This window comes from Ciona robusta, chromosome 10, assembly GCF_009617815.1.
Source record: "Ciona robusta chromosome 10, ASM961781v2".
Taxonomy (NCBI): Eukaryota; Metazoa; Chordata; class Ascidiacea; order Phlebobranchia; family Cionidae; genus Ciona; species Ciona robusta.
Genome location: NC_143244.1, coordinates 4,352,782 through 4,370,171, shown reverse-complemented (window position 1 = coordinate 4,370,171; position 17,390 = coordinate 4,352,782). Strand labels below are relative to the sequence as shown.

The window sequence follows — 17,390 nt, the reverse complement described above, 5'->3', positions numbered from 1 at the left end:
TAAATGTTTCCTTGGTGATTTGAAAAGCTAAAAACTATAAACACAAGAAACTAGATTAAGGTATTTTTGCAAATAAACGTATTAAAAACCTAAATGTAAAATATAAAAAGGTCTGACAGGATATATTACATAACAGGTAATGTTTCAAATTCTTTCAATGGTTTTATACGCGTACCATTAAACAGAGTTTTAGTGTAAAAGAGTTTTGAAACCTATTTACGTTTTTTTACAGGCTTTAACAAGCCAAAATGGCTTCCACATTAATTAACGTTGCTTTATCAAGTATACGACTGCCTCATGCTTCGTACTATGGTAATATTGATGAGAAAAACCCGGTCATTTGTGCTTCAGAGAAGGAAATAAAAGAAGTTTTAGCTTTCTTTCTAAAAAAGTCAAATGTTAACAGTAGCCAAGAAGAAGCAAGTTCTAGAGGGTATTTTGCTGTTAATTAACTATACTTGGCTTTGTATTTATGCTAATTTTAAGAGCCTATGATGTCTTGCAATTCAACCCAAAGTCAAATCGTCATTCTTGCGTTTTTATATCAAAAAATAATTTTATACTGGATTAAAAAATTGCCTTGTGCAGCATGTGCTGAGGATTTCTTCATGTACCTTTTATTTTTAGAAGCCTTAATTAAACTTATTGTGTTTGTATAAGATTTGAACCTACTAAAAAGAAGTATATAACTTTTTATTTAATATGAAAGAAAAAAATAGTGCAAACCTCTGGTATCATGCCTAGAGTAAATTAAATGCTTATATTTTCATTAGCATAAAATAAAATTGACTTCACCTTAATGTAAACTGTATCACCACAGAACCAACTGGTTATTTGACATATGGAACAAATATGAGCCTAGACTCCCTGTCCCAATTTTCTACTTCAAGCTGGTATCTGTTGGTGACACACTTCGTGACCATGGCTTCCATAACGTAGCAAACAGGCAGTGTTACCAGCGTTATCTGCTTACAAAGTGTGGGGTAGCTTCAATGGCAAAAATCGAAAAATTGGAAGTTTTTAAATCAATTTACTTTGAACCAAAACAAGATAGTGAGGAACTTATATTGACTTGCAAAGCAATGCTGGTAATGGTTTATTTTGGTTTTAAATATTTATTTTGACATATAATGTCCAAATATCCTAATCGTATTTTAAACAATTAACAATGGTCTATGAGAGTCGTGCAGATACGGTTTTATAATTATTTGAATGTTCCTAGTTTACTATCTACCCCACCCCACTATATACTTAAAAACAGCTTTTTATTTAACTAGGACTGATTTGAAGTTGTTTTAGAATTCTATTTTTCTCACAGGGAATGCTCATGTGTGAATTTGAGAGTGTATTGGAGTTAGACATGAACTTGCAGTCCACACATTCTATTGAACGATGTCAATTGATACTAAGGTGTCTACGGACCTTTACCCAGTGCCTGCTAACCAAAGAATCCTTATGTTGGGTACTGTACAATGCAACTACTGTGGTATACAGAGTCTGCAGGTCGCTTATGTCATCTGCCAATTCATTAAAGGTAAGGTGATTTAACATAATATAACCTTTTCATTTATCTCTTTAAACATAGTAGCAAAGATCAGGTTAATTAATATAAAAAATACAAGGGAATTAATAGAGTAATGGGCCAATCCTTGCCTAAATCCCAGGAACCATGGTGTGCCACACTGCGGGACCTCATCCACATAGAATAGAAAACAAGGGAATTCGCAACAAAACAACAGTCGTAAAAACTACTTGAATAAAAGTGTCAGATAAAGCGTTGCTGCTAAACCAAAATTAGCATATCAACAGAGGCTACTGGGCTCAAAGCTCAATGCCGGTAGCATTGTGTAAGTAAGTTCACTTGGGCAACAAATTTGACAATAATTGTTCTAATTCAGTGGTGGCTGTCTAAATTGTTACAGAAAAAGCAATAAAAACAGTTAACCATGAAGTTACATCGTGGTTACTTATCAGAAGACAGACAGTATATGAAATAGAACACCCAAGTTATAACGACCGATGTTGCCCAACCTGGCAAGAATAAAATAAAAGGGATCACTCCTACATTCATTCAGTCAATGATGCACTTTTAAATATAGATATTGTTTGTGTTTTTTTTGATATATAGTGGGGTGGGGGAAGATGGGACACCTTTGACACATAATAACCAAATATTCTGATGGTGTATTAAACAATTAACAACGGTCTATGGGAGGCGTGAAGATAATGTTTTATAAAAAATCGTTGAATGTTTGTTTACTACCAAATTGGAGGAGTAAATAGATTGAAAAGGTGTCCCATCTTCCCCCACCCTACTATACCATGATTCCTAAATATCCAATTTATTTTACAGGCAATCGAGTTTCTTATATGGGCAGCAATGTGCATGGAAAGCTCTTTACCACTACTCAGTGTGAAGTATTTAACATGGAGAGTGACTCTGTACTCTGCTGTATGTCTGGCATATTATGACTGTAAAGCTGGTCACCACGCTGAGGTGTTTATAAGCTATCTGTTTGTATTGCTAATACTAACCCATATAATTGTGTGTGTGAGTGTTGAAAATCATTGGTCCATTTTACAAAGATAGGTATGGGTTTTGGTCATTTTTGTTCTTGTAGGTGGAAACTTAGCTGACTTATCCACGATTGCCACTTTCCATGTATTTAAGTAAATGGAGCTATTACAGTGTGTGGATAAGCAGACATGTTTTTTGGTTGGTTCCAATTCTGTTTGGGTAAAGTCCTTCGGATTTTGGGCGATTTGGCCCATTACCCCACTTCTGATAGGTATAGAATTCGGACATTTATATTCTTGTAGATTGGCAGTTAGAATTTGAGTATCCGTACTTGAAAATCGTACTTCCAACATTTACAGTGGTAAAACTATTACAGTGCATGGTTATGCAGATATCCATTGTTTAAATTGAAAACACTTTGTGCCTAGTCCCAATTAAAGAACAAATATAACATATGCTACTTTGAACTATTGAACTTAATTTTGATTTTGTTTTGACAGGCATTTGCCCGTAGAGCATTGAGGAAACTGCAAGAACTGAGTGAGTTGCAACGTTTAAGTGATGAACCAGAAAGCAAAGAAACTCAATGCATATTTAGAGAGGTAATGATTCTACATTCACTCATTTAATCCAAAAGTCTGTACTGTCTTGCTAAATTGTTAGTACCCCTACACCCACTGAATATTAAACTATAGACTTCAAAATCTTTCTGATTTTCCAGCTTAATCTCCAGGCTGATTTTTTTACACTACAAAACCCCTTTTGTTAATTCTTTTGGTGCCTCTAGAAAAGCTTTGTCAAAGTTTGGACTTATGCCAATTTTCTTTGTCCACTGCTCAAATTTAAGAAATCTAATATGTTGTATTTTAGGCCACAGCCAAAATGGCGTCCATGGTTTTTAAGAGAAGTGTTTTTGAAACAAGGAAGAAACCAAAAGGATATTTGCGTCCCAAGATTAAAAACAACTTAAAAGATGCTGCTCAGGTTTGCTCTGTATAATGTTGAATAGCTTGCAAGTTTTTATCATGCTGAAACAACTACAAATCTAAGAATAACAAGCCAGCTGTGGCATGCATCCCAAGTACTGTAACGTGTTTTGTAACATAGGACCACGCTTCTATAAAATATGGTTTAAAAATATATGAAACCACAAACCATATAATATTCCCTGCTGTGTAGTAATTGCTGATAAAGTGTATGGTATGTACCTTGAGTTGTTTGTATGGAATTTGAGTTTGTACCTTGAGTTGTTTGTATGGAATTTGTAATCAACAACAATCTGTTCTTTTTTTCTAATTTGATTCCAAAACAGTTCAAATAATATTCCAGTACAGTGTATTAAGTACCGGCATTGGAATCATGAAATTTTATAGATTATCAAGAGTCGTTGCCATTTCATGCAAGAGCAAATAAGTGACGTTTATTAACAGTAGGCATAACAGCAAAAATTTTCCAACTCAGATGTCGTGGCCTCGAACTGCAACTGAGAAACTTCTTGGTGATATGTTTGAAGGAGGAGCCGCTCAGTTTCTTGCTATCCTTGAAGCTTTATCCAGCTCCCACAGAAGAACTCTGCATACAGATGTGGCTTCTATTGATTCTGACATTATGGACGTAACAGCAGAATTGTTCTTCGCTGGCAAGGAGATAATTGCAGGTTAGTTTGATTCAGAAATGACTCTATTCTATATGGGTGAGGTACTACAGTGAGTCAAGCCATGGTACCTGGGATTTAGGCAACAGTTGTGTACTTTTTATTCTCGCTAATCAATATATATTATTTTCTAGTGTAAATTGTTAAGCTAAACTATATTTGAAAAATTGGTGACAATATAATGGATGTAGAACGCAATGACTGCAATATAGGTTAAATAGTTTAGCAAGCAATAGTACTTCTTACAAATTTATTGTGTTTTATAATGTACCGGCGTTGTGGTAAAGTGGTTAGCGTGCCTGACTGGAACCCAGAGGTAATAGGTTCAAAGCTTGTCGCTGCTACCATTGTGGGCGTATGTGTCCAAGATTCTCAATAATAGATACTCTGTGTTCTAACATTTTATGAATTCAAACCGTTTTTTTTTATATTCAAATTTGTTAACATTAATCATTCAGTGTTTTAAAATAATATGAAATGAACTTTGTGGTTGTAATACAGGTGGAGGTGGTAACAGTGGCCACGTGGCAAGTGGGGCTGACCATTCAGTGTTGGCTGGTGTAAGGCAAGATAAGTCACTGAAAGAACTGGCTGCAGCAGGTATACTAAGTTTTACATATTCGGTAATACTGTGTTGAAAAAATCAATTTCGCTTGTTTATCCTTACTTAGCGAGCAACTATAGCAGTTATAACTTAACTTTGTATGTAAGTTTGTTTTTTTTTCCATACTGTGTAAACCCAACAAGTTGGATAACCTATCAGTGAACACTACATTGGAATACATGGTGTGCAATGTCTTGCCCAGAGACGCACATATTCCTAATGCTTGGGCTTGGTATCCTTTTGTAAACAGTGCTAAAACTTCTCTGTTACAGCTCTAACAAAATGTTGCTTTATTGTTATGTTAAGTTTTTTTGTAAAAATTTGTAACAAACTTATGCAGGTGAAGATGGCGTGACATTGGACAGTGTAGTTTGCTTCATCAAACTTGCTTTTTGTTACGAGCAGTGGTCAACATTCAACAGTTTGCTGGACTGTGCACTGATATACATCAAAGTTAGTTTCATCTTAATGCCACAGACAAATTGTAACTTTAATGCAATTTAGCTTGTCATTATGACAACTTAAAATTTGTATGGCTCTTCTTGTGAAGCTTATGTATTATACTGAGAATTTTAAGTTTTAACATTAAACTTTAATATTTTAAATTTTAATTTTAATAATGAAAATTTTTAATAATAAATGCTGTTGTTGCAACGCATATCATAAGTTGATTATTTATCTTCTTAAAATTTATTATTTTTCTAACCCTTATTTCGAAGTCACATCCCCTTCATCAATAAGTTGTCAAAATAACTCAATTAGAGTCGAATATAATTCTTCTTGCAATTTATAAATTTTTTGGCCGCTATTTCTAAGTCCTAAGTCACCTTCATCAGTAAATTTTCAGAACATGAATGAATGAATGAATGTAACTTAACTTTATCCTCCCGTGGCCGATAAACAACAGTCGTTGTAACACGGGTGTTAATACACCTCGTGCCAGCTTACCAGTTACCAAGTATGTTGGACAACCCATTAGTGACCAATGGGTTAAAACTTGAAGTAATGTCATTGAGTGTTTTGTCCAAGGACACATAAGCCCAGAATGGTGGCAACAACGAACCTTGAACCCGTTACCATTGTGGGAATAGCTCAACTATACTTAACCTTTCATATATTCAGAAATCAAGCGGTGATGCTTCACCTAAAGGTGGTCCTGAACACACCAGCACTGAGCTGTGCTTAGCTCTCTTGTTGGTCATGGAGCGTGTGGTTCGTTCCAAGTCACGCCGCGTTCAAACAACCACCAGTGGCTCTGTGCTGCCCTCTGCTGGTGAGGAGTTAAGCGAGGTTCCCCCTCCAACTCAGGGGTCAGTTCGTTCCGTTCAAGTCACCGATGATTGCGTGAATCTTGCAGAGACCGTGTATTACTGCATCAACGAACCTTCTCTGTTTATCCCACAAGGATCAGATGGAGATATTTTAATTGACAGGTGATTAAAATGCCCTTCTAATGATAGTGAATATGCTATGTATTTAATATTAGCAGATATGTATTGATAAAAATAAGTCAAAGTTGGTTAAATTTCGATTTTTTTTGTAATATTTGCCCGTTTGCAAAGGTTGCATGATAAGGTTGCTTGGCTGGCATCAAATGCATTAGAACTCTAGTTTTTATAATAGTTAATATTAGATTTATATTTCTGTTTATTGGCCATCCTAATTCAAAAATAATAGGCCAGTCGAATATATATAGTTTATTAAAATGTAATTGATTACAATATGTTTATACAGAGACATGATAATAGATGCAAGCCTTCTACTGTGGAATAAATGTAAACTTGCTCTAGGTAAGTTTCAAGTTGGAGGTAAAAGTGATGTGGCATCTGCACTACAAAGAACAGGAAGTCCAGGAAAAGTGAGTTAGTTTTGTTGAAGATACATGTTTATGCTATATGTTAATGTTACACTTCGTGGCGCAGCCAGAAAAAAGTAAGAGGGGGGTTTATTAAAAAAATTTCAAATTTTTTTTTTTTAATTATGTTTTTTTGGGTGTTTGAAAGGGGGGGTCGCGACACCCTGAACCCCCCTGGCTGCGCCACTGATTACACTTGTAATCTAGTAACTACTCATACAGTTTTGAACGCTCCTGTCTGTACACTCAGATTCAATCATGTTTTGCAGTTTCTTTATAAAAATAAAAAGTTTATTCATTTTCCTAAAACTTTTTCACTTATAATAACTCCCTAAATCTTGTGTATTACCCTGTTGATTAACTGAAACTAAAAAACCACGCTATTCTCTGCATATATCATGCAGCATATTATGTAATCAAACACTTTATTTTTGCATTTAATTTAAAAAATATTTCTTACTTAAAAAAGCCACAATTCAACCTAAATCCCAATAATAATTTTCACTCATTTTTTCTCACAGTGGCTTCATATACTGAATGTAGTTCATTCCTCCTTAACCTGGTCAGGCATATCTGCTGTTGATCCTGTTCTCGTCACAGAAATCAGTTTGCGACTTGCCCTTGCTTTAGAAACTGTCGCTACCTCAGAAACTTACCGTAAGTTTTGGGTTAAAAATATTTAAATTTAGAAGTACTGTGTGTTTGGTTTGGGTGCATTTTGAGCATAGCGAACTTAATGGGTGCATTTTGAGCTTTTGGGTGCATTTCGAGCATAGCGAACGCTATGATTTTAAGTGTAAAAATTGAGTTTAATTTGAGTGTAAAGTTCAGTGTCATTTAAATTTATCTGAAAATTAGAGTAGAGACTAAACTAAATTGTATGAAGTATATGCCAGGTTAACCAATTATATTCTATTAATCACTCTTTAATATTTGCATACCGTATTACTGACTTATATCATACACCCCGCGCCGTGGCATGGTGGTTAGCGTGCCTGCCTGTAACCCAGAGGTAATGGGTTCAGAGCTCGAGTTTATTTTTTGTTTACTCTCGCAAAAAAAAATAAAGTTATTGTTTATTATCGCAGACAACAGACTGAGTGAAGACATTGGAGAAGGATCCAGATTGTCTTTGTATTCAACGACCCAAGTTTCCCCTGCCGGGCAGCTCGCCAATGCCCTACAGATACTCAAAGATGCAATACGTTGTATTGCGGTTGGCCAGTCCAGTTTGACGAAGAATAACGCTGAGCACGTGGCAGATATATCTTGGCTAACCACTTTAGATAGGGTATGGTGCTATATAGAATCCCTGTATCTGCTACCATTGTTGGCGTATTTGTCCTTGGGCAAGACACTTAACGGCAATTGCTCCAACCTAGTGGTCATTAATGGGTTGTCTAAATTATCAGCCATACATAAAAATCCCCCCTAAAAAATAATCACCCACAAAGTAACTTACATGGTAACTCGTAAGCTGGCACGAGGTGTTAAAACCGTGTTATAACGACTGTCGTTTTCCTGCCACGCGAGGATAAAGTAAGTTACATTCATTCGTTTATTCATTCATTGTGTATCAGCATTTCTTAAACTTGGGTAAATTTACCCCTCGGGGTAAATTCCTTGTATTTAGGGGGTAAATAAGCCACCAATCAAAATCCACATCAGTTGACGTGACAGAAAAATTGTGCCAATTGTAGTACTTTATCAGACATTAAACAACTTGCTGCCAAAAAGCTAGCGCATCCGTCGCATTAAATATAACTGCTGTAACTAGCTGTTTTTGCTTTTAGTAAATGAGCACCATTTTACATATTTGGGGTAAATCTGATAAGCAACTTTGTTAAAAGGATAAAGCATACAAACAAGTTTAAGAACCACTGCTGTATATGATTGGCAGTGTTTACTGTTTGGTTGTTTTACAAAACAAAATGAAAATGGGTGTGAATTTAATTGTAAAAAGTGTGTGAAAGTGTCGGTTTTCATTTTAAACGATTTATAAGTTTACTGACCAAAAAATGGTTACTTGGTATGAAAACAAAGTGAACACATTAGTATTATTGGTAGAGCTTCAAAAAAATACCTAACTTTGTTTTAAAGGTTGTCCCACTATTTATTGCTGTAAACAATTGTTTTTTTTGCTGTTTTTTTTTGTTTTATGTATTAATAGTTTTTTTTTTTTTTTTTTTTTTTTTTTAATCTAAAAGTAATAAATGATAAAAACATTTATAATTCTACAGGCAGACACTGATATTTCTACAACGGATGCGCTGATCCGTGACTTGCATATTGAATTGCTGGTCGTGCATCACCGAATAGCACTGAAGCTGATTGACAGGCAACAAAATCAGACTTCAAAGATATACAGTGACCTAACAGCATCTAGTAGTAGACCTGCTACCACTATGTAAGTTTACATACCAAAACACAAATAATCTTAATGGTTAGAGGTTAGCACGCCTGCCTGTTACCCAGAGGTAATGGGTTCAAGGCTCGTCGCTGCTACCATTGTGGGCGTATGTGTCCTTGGGCAAGACAATTGCTCCAACCCAGTGGTCACTAATGGCTTGTCCAAATTATCAGCCATACATAAAAAATCCTAAAAGAAATATTCACCTACAAAGTACGAGGTGTTAAACCCATGTGATAACGGCTGTCGTTTTCCAGCCACACGAGGATAAAGTAAGTTACATTCATTCATTCTGTATTAAATTCTGTGAATCTAACCCTGATCTGGTGTCTATATAGCAGGACGATTCTTGTGAAAGGATTACTCATAGCGTGTTTTACCAACTATTTTTTGCCGTTGATTCCCTTCTCTTCGTTCTTTAAATAACATAATCTTCGCTATCATTTTTAAGAGAAAAATAAAAATTTTGTATAGTAGGGTGGGGGAAGATACGACACCTTTAGCACATAATATCCAAATATCCTGATCATGTTTTAAACAAATAACAACCGCCTATGGGAGTCGTGAGAATATGTTTTTTTAATTCCTTGAATGCTCTTTGTTTCCTACCAAATGGGACAAGAAAATAGAATAAAAAGGTGTCCCATCTTCCCCCACCTTACTATATTATTATGTATTATTTTAACATTTTGATTTTCAGTCAAGAGTTGCAAGTTACTGAAGAAATCATCAATAAATATGTGGGCAGTAGTTTCATCTCCAAGTCTATTCTACTCATGCAAAAAGCTAACCAACTTTGTCCTGGTCACCCCAAAGTCTCTAAACTACTCAGTAGTGCTATGGGTGTTCTGAAAAAAGCTGAACTAGAAGAAAAAAGGTAAAACTAAACGAAACATAGAATTTTGTTCTGTTATTACACATATAATGTTTTATTGATAAGCATGCTTTGAAAACTTTTATTGTTTATTGCCAAGTGAGATTTATATTGGTTTTAACCAGTATTTCTCAAATGAATGCCCAAAAAATTATGAAACTTTTTTAATGTGTATCATATTACAAATAGAAGTGCCCACAGGCAGCAAAAACTTGAATGCTTACTTTTAATTAAAAATACTTATTGTGTAGTAAGTCTACTGTGATTATTACTTAACTTTCTTAGTGTGTCAGCTAAAAAAAGTTTGTAAACCACTGGTTTTTATTTATACAAATTGGATCGAACTTTTTAAGATATACACTGTTTTCCTGATACTACTTTAATGAGTGATATAACAATAATAACTTATTTGTCTCTTCGATTACGGTAGCGAAGATTTAGAAATATTTTAAACAAAGAGACAAGTTTTAGCGACAAAACAACAGTTGTTAAAAGTAAACACGCTTACAGTTATTTAGTTGCAAGTATGTGAACTGTAGATTTTATGTGAATGAATTTCACTTATTTATCCTTTCTTAGCGGAAAATGAAAGTGTGAACATATTATACACATTGTACTACTTATAAGTTACCACATGTGTAACTTTGTATTATTTTATGCTTCTTTTCTCTCATTTAATTGGAAGAGAATAATAGTTTATGTTATGGACACGCCTCCGAGCACACCCGCGACAGAAAGGCACTGGCATGCCTTAGCCACGTGACTTGCGCAATGTGCCGCAGTCAGCGTGTTTCATTATTAAATGTGTAGTTATGTAGTAATTGGTGTCGCTATGTCGCAATTTAGTGCCCTTTATATCTGTGTGTGCTCGCCTTAGTTTTCATTCTATAATTTGGCCTCTAAATACAAACCCAAGAACACAACAGTTTAAACCAGTTGTATTGTAGATTATATGAAGACAGTTGGATGCATTTACACCAACACACAGAAATTACATCCGATGTTGTCCCATCTCCACCCATCTTGTTAAATAGATCTGATGAATCGGTTACCTTCAAACCAAGCTCTTTTAACCCAACATCAAAAGTAGGTTGTTTTATTTTTCACGTTTTAAGTAGGTCAAAATTATGCAAATAAAATAAGAATTTGACACTTTTCATTATCTTAATTTGTTTGAATTTTTTTAGATTATCGTAAGAGGAAAGTGTAAGGGTGGCTGTACACAGTATCCGGCATGCGGATTCGTTTGCGAAGTCGTATGCAAACTCATGTCCAAATTCGCATGCGGTAGCGAAATCCAGACAAAACAGACGAATTCCAGATACTGTGTACAGCCACCTTAAGAGTAAAAAAAAAATAGTAGTCTGGAGCATTGGTTAGACCAAAGTTCAATGCTGGTCTTAATATGGCTGATGTTTAATTAAGCAATACCTTTAACAATAATTTCTCCAACCCAAGGGGTAATAATTAGTTCCATATTGTTAGAAATACAGAAAAAACAAAAAAGCAATTATAAGCCCGCAAATTTACATTCTGGATAACAGGTACTCTTTTAAGACATGTATGAAATAAGACACTCATATTATTCCCAAAGTTGCCCAACCACAAAATAAATAGGAATAAATAAGTTTTTTCAATAATTCCTTTACAATAGTTTGCGTAGTATCGTATTATGGGCAACTAGTAATCATTTATGTGGTGTATGAAATAAGACACTCATATTATAATGCTTTAAAAAACAATTGAAAATAAAGTTATGCAAGATTGGGAATCCTTCAATGCATTTTTACAATAGGTTGCATGGTATCGTATTTACGGAAGGCTTGCTGCAGGATCTAACGTGAAGGTTCGGCTGAATGATTATTTTTTACCAGGTAAAAAAAATGTTCAAATATTTTATACCATAGGGTATTTTAGCAACAGTCATTTTTAACTAGTTCTTACCGAATTTTTATTACAAATAGAACGTTTTTTTTTCTATTTTTAAAAGGGTTAAGTAAATTTAGGGGAAAATTTGCCATAATCAATGAAAGCAACCTGAATTCAGTTTCTGCTAAATGCATGCTAACTTACATAGACTGAATATATTTTCTTTACCTTCAATGAATGAATGTAACTTGTTTTATCCTTATGTAGCCAGCTTACATGTAACCGGGTATGTAACTTTGTGATAATTGTGCTTTTGTTTTACTTTAACTGGCGTCGTGGAAAAGTGGTTAGCACCCGCCTCTAGCCCAGAGGTAATGGGTTTGCTGCTATATCATTGTGGGGGTATATATCCTTGGGCAAGACACTTCACTGCAATTGCTCCAACTCAGTGGTCACTGATGGGTTATCCAAATTATCAGCCATACATAAAAAAATCCCCCAAAAAATTATCACCCACCAAGTAATATACATGGTAACTCGTGAGCTGGCACGAGGTGTATGAACACCTGTGTTATAACGACTGTCGTTTTTCGGCCACGCGAGGATAAAGCAAGTTACATTTCTTTATGGTAAAGAAAGTATAATGCATTTGCAAATGTATTTTACTCAGTGTAAAAATACACATTATAGGCACTGGTGATGAAGTACCCGCTGGAGAAGATTGTCTGCTCCATGTCAGTGGTTTGGAAGCAAACCAACGTTATGTGTTTGCTGTGGCAGCTTATACGAGTGATGGTAAATTAATAGGCGGCAGTATTGGTAAAACAAGTCACTCTGTTGTAGCTTGCCACCCTCCATCTATATTAGCTACATGGGGACACCTGGCACAGGTCAGTTAAAGGTTTTTAAATGTTAGCATTTTCTGGGCACAGTAGGTAATTTTTAATATAAAGTTCAAAAAAGTGAGTGGCACTCATCTATCCATCTGTGCGTAGTGGGGTAATGACAGTTTTTAAACAACAAGTGACACATTTTACACTAAGTTTTCGTCAAATATGCACACACCCATAGTTTTAGCAGTATCAAGCAATGAGGAAAATTAAATAGACTGCTGGGTTCAATTGCCATAACCTAAGCAATAATTATTTCATTAAACGAATCAAGATATTACTACAGTTTAATATACTCAATAGCCCCAAACTGTGTTCTACTGTAAGCCAGCAGGGTCGAATTTCACGACCAACTGACCAGGACCTCGTTCTGAAATCTTAATAAATACCTAAATAGTTTATTTTCTGAAGTTCTGGTGTCATATTTTTAGGTGTTTTTAAAGAATTTTTAGGATTTTTTTTTTTTTAATTTAAAAGCACTTAATTTTTTTTATTTTCAGGCCAGTTATCGTCTTGGTTCTCTTGATATTTCAAAGGAGGCTTGCTCTGTGTTATGGAACCACTTTGTAGCCCCCCAACCTACGCTATCAGATGATGAATGGACCAGCACTGCACGTTCTGATTATTCTCTTAAAACTTTCCATATTAACCAGTCTGTGGCAGTCAAATCATCACCAGTTTTGCTTCGTCATGCACTGACTTCTGTTTTTGTAACTGTGCAAGCATCTGTGCAGGGAAATGAGCTGTTCTGTGATAAACTGTGCGATAATGGCCCTTTACTTCCAAGTTAGTACTTATTTTTAAATACTTGCAACTGAATTAGCGCTAATAATGCAAAAGACTGAATTAACGCAATTAATGTGATGGGCTTTTGCTTCCAAGTCAGTAATAATTATTGAACATTTACATCAAAATGATTTACAGGAAAATTTTACAATATTGGTCATATTATATAGAATGTGTTTTTATACTTTAAAAAACTGTTTAGTATATATTTGTTTGTGTACATTTTAAAAATTTAACTAAACAACAAGGCTTGATGCTGCCACCATTACACATGTGTACGTCATTGGGCAAAATACTTAACAGTAGTCCCTTTCACTAACCAATTTCCAAAAAATTCATACAAAAAAAACAATCACCCACAATATTATATACATGGTTGCTTGTAAGTGGCTAAGCATATAAAACAAAACAAAACACTTATGTTATACCTTCTAGAGTTGCCCTGTCTTACAACGACAAATAAATAAAACATAAAAAAAAACAAATAAAAAATGACAAATTAAAATAAAATAACAACTGTTCATTCGTTTACATTTCTCAGGCCAACTGCATAGTTTACAAGAATGTTAAAAAACGTTATTTGCCATTAAACAAAACATTCATGTTATAATTCCTGTAGTTAATAAATAACATTCATATTTCCAGGCCAACTGCACAGATTACAAGAATGTGAGAAAATGTTAGTAGCTATGGAGCTTGCTGGGTGGTTGAATGATTCGCATGCGTTGTTACAAGCAGCTATTCAAACATATGGGTTGATAGCACCCATCATACAAGCTGAAATTTCAGCATTACCCATATTACAGGTTAATGGCTGGATACAGTTGTTTAGTATAGGTTTTCATCTTTTTTAAACTGTAGTTAAGTTAGTATCATATACAGTTTAATAACACGTGAATTAGACTAAATTATTTAAAAGCATTTTTTTAATTTCAGGGTAATCCCTACTACTACTTTTAACTATATATATATATATATTGCTTAACTTTGATTTGCAATTTGGTATTGCACATTTTTTTCTATTTGACTGCTATTTTTATAATAATAATTACTCTATTTGTCCCTTTGATTACAGTAGCGAAGATTAAAAATATTTTAAACGTAAAAACAGGATTTTTTAACACAACTACTTAAAGTCATATTAAAAAGCTGAACAAAATGAAAATCTAAAATATATTTTATAAGGTTGCCATACGTTGCCACTACGCACTGCAAGAAGTGAACAACTTATTGAGACAGAGGCGATCACAGAATGTGACTGAATCGTTGCATCATATGGTGGCTGTACTAACCAGCTACATAGCTAAGGTGAGGCTGTGGAATTTGTTGAAATTGCTGTGTGAATTTAATGAATGTAAGTTGCTTTATCTTCTCGTGAATGGAAAACGACAGTCGCTATAATACTCTTCATGTATGGCTGTTAATTTAGACAAGACATTAGTGACCACTGGGTTGGAGCAATCGCCGCTAAGTGTCTTGCCCAAAGACACATACGTCCACAATGATAGAAGCGATGAAGCTGTTGGCTGCAAAGGCCACTCTTTCCCACACTTTTAATGTTTTATCAACTGTTGTTTTGCTGTTGATTGCCTTCTCTTTGTATTTTAAATAACATGATTTTCGCTATCAAATTCTAAGAGATAAATAAAAATTGTGTAGGTTTTTCCATTTTCGAAAAAAGATAAATAAAAATTATGTATGTTTCTTTATTTTTCAAAGCGAAAAAGAAAAATTATTTTCCATTTTTTAAGTTAAGCACCATTACCTAGGTTACAAAAGAGCACGGTAAGAACAGCACAGCATTATCCATACTTGAAGCTGGGAAACAAATACTGAGAGTTGAGAATTCTCCTGTGTTGGAAAATGGAGTTCAATTATCTGAGGATGCAGCTGCTGCTATAAAGAGAAGCAAGTAAGAGTTTGAAGTTTTGGTTGATAGGGACATTCTATACTGTTCTGTTCGCCAAATAAACTAACTCACTAAATATAACTGAACTTAATATAACTTGCTTTAATCTCGAAAAGTCAGAAAGTGACACTTATTATAACACGGGTGTTCTGTTTCATACAACTTCTGCAAGCCTATAAGTTACCATGTATGTAACTTTGAATGTTATTTTTTCTGTGTGGCTGATAATTTGGATATCTTTTAGTGACCACTGGGTTGAAGCAATTTCTGTTAAGTGTCTTGCCCAAAGACACCTTTCACTATACACTAAGCTACCAACTTAAGAGCTAGAGCCCAAACTCGGATTTAATTTTGCGTGTATTAAGTTAATTCTATAAAAAAAAATTCTAGAAAAATACCTAATAACATAAAAATATAGGTCAAGAAAAGGTACTACAGTGGAAGTCTTCTCCAACCAAGAGCTTGCTGCTCTGGAAGAACGACTTGCAGAGTTAGCTCGCGAGAGCAAAGCAGCAGATGAACTCACTGGAGCGGAGGAGGCTCCTCAAGTCCTCGCACGGATCTCAAAGATGCGACCGATTGTGGCGTACCGGGAGCTTGGGAAGTTCAGACGACGAACAAGATTTTTGGAGTTCTTGGTTTGTGTAAGTAAATGTGGTTGGTGTGGTTTGAACTAATTTGAACAAAATGTTTTTGGATATGTTTGTGGTTTATTACTGTTACAAAAAATTTTGGATAGGTGTATATACTACTATAGCATGTCACACAGTCTGTAATTTTGCCATATTTTTAACTATTCGTTATTTTTATTTGGTGCACAGTTTTTAATACTGTAACTTACAATTTGATTTTTTAGTGAAAAAACTGGTAAGCAAACATTTTAAACAGTTTTTTTTCCATTATTGCGTTTTTTTTATCCACAAAAGTCTCGAAATTAGTTCCAAAAATTATCGCAGAATAGTAAACAATTAAAAAAAATTAGGCTGCCTAAGCAGTAACAGCCAATTTATATGCTATACTATATGGGTGAGGCCCAGCATGCTCTAAGGATTTTTTTTAATCAGAGATCTAAGGATTTTTTTACCAATTCTTAAAACGTCTGACCAATTTCAGGTTCTGCGCAAAGCCTTGCGGTTAGAACAGATTGACCTTGCATTAGAGTGGTCACAAGACGTTATTGGGTTCCTAAGAAAACGGAACGAGGCTTTGGCCGTAAATAGAGCTGTGTTGAGCAAGCAGCCAGGGGGTGTTGCTGTACAAGGTGACGAGGCAAGAAAATATGCAGCTGCCATTGTGGAGTTTTCTAATGAAGTTCCGAAAAAGAATAGGAAAAATGAAGCAGTGAGGACAAAGCAGAGGTGAGTTTTGTTGTGAAATGAATGAAATTTAATGAAAATCTTTTTGGTCACCATAACATAAAACAACAGTTGATAAAAAAACTTATTGATTAAAAAGAAAGAAAGAATAGTTTGGATAAAACGTACCTACAGACGATACAATGTCATTTATATCAGTGTGGCATTTTAAAATATATAGTCAGTTTTAGAAATACAGTAAGAATTAACCAAAGAATTAAGATTAAAACTAAAAGCATGATAAAAAGGAATGTTAAAAATAAAAACTTAGTTTTATTTTTTTTAAATGACAAATGACAGTATTTGTTTTCTACATAATCTTTAGTTTAACTTGTGATAAAATTTTCTTTTATGATTTAAAAAAAAAACTTAATTAAAACAAATTGTAATTTTTATTTAAATACTAAAATTTTTTTTCTTGAAGAGAGAAGCAAAAGAAGTTGGCTCTGATGAAGAAGAGGAGTGGAGAGAACGTTGGAAACGAAGAGCAGGAGGAGGCGGAGAGAAGAGCGCTCCAAACTCTTGAGCAATATTTTGTCGAGTTTTATCGGAATGCTTATAAAAAGAAGAAACTAAGAAGGGTAAGGTTTTTGGAACGATTCATTAGTTGTTTATTAAATAAGGTTTAAACAAACTTAAAATGTTTCATGGTAACCTAAAAGAAAC

General features: G+C 34.5%; 1 protein-coding gene across 1 annotated transcript in view; it reads left to right on the top strand.

Annotated features, from left to right (window-relative positions):
- The first annotated feature begins 3 nt into the window (after nt 1-3).
- The window catches only part of LOC149729747 (cilia- and flagella-associated protein 54-like), a 38,516-nt gene continuing 21,129 nt past the window's right edge, over nt 4-17,390 (top strand). The window contains exons 1-26 of the mRNA XM_089886400.1: nt 4-136; nt 233-433; nt 821-1,088; nt 1,319-1,534; nt 2,354-2,497; nt 3,019-3,120; nt 3,389-3,502; nt 3,980-4,175; nt 4,674-4,772; nt 5,117-5,229; nt 5,899-6,209; nt 6,511-6,634; nt 7,153-7,288; nt 7,720-7,922; nt 8,872-9,038; nt 9,742-9,918; nt 10,863-11,001; nt 11,711-11,789; nt 12,475-12,674; nt 13,175-13,460; nt 14,106-14,266; nt 14,646-14,768; nt 15,230-15,372; nt 15,788-16,013; nt 16,483-16,727; nt 17,149-17,305. Of these exons, the coding sequence (XP_089742526.1) occupies nt 249-433; nt 821-1,088; nt 1,319-1,534; nt 2,354-2,497; nt 3,019-3,120; nt 3,389-3,502; nt 3,980-4,175; nt 4,674-4,772; nt 5,117-5,229; nt 5,899-6,209; nt 6,511-6,634; nt 7,153-7,288; nt 7,720-7,922; nt 8,872-9,038; nt 9,742-9,918; nt 10,863-11,001; nt 11,711-11,789; nt 12,475-12,674; nt 13,175-13,460; nt 14,106-14,266; nt 14,646-14,768; nt 15,230-15,372; nt 15,788-16,013; nt 16,483-16,727; nt 17,149-17,305 (4,314 nt within the window). The 5' untranslated portion in view covers nt 4-136; nt 233-248. The remainder of the gene's footprint in view (nt 137-232; nt 434-820; nt 1,089-1,318; nt 1,535-2,353; nt 2,498-3,018; nt 3,121-3,388; nt 3,503-3,979; nt 4,176-4,673; nt 4,773-5,116; nt 5,230-5,898; nt 6,210-6,510; nt 6,635-7,152; nt 7,289-7,719; nt 7,923-8,871; nt 9,039-9,741; nt 9,919-10,862; nt 11,002-11,710; nt 11,790-12,474; nt 12,675-13,174; nt 13,461-14,105; nt 14,267-14,645; nt 14,769-15,229; nt 15,373-15,787; nt 16,014-16,482; nt 16,728-17,148; nt 17,306-17,390) is intronic.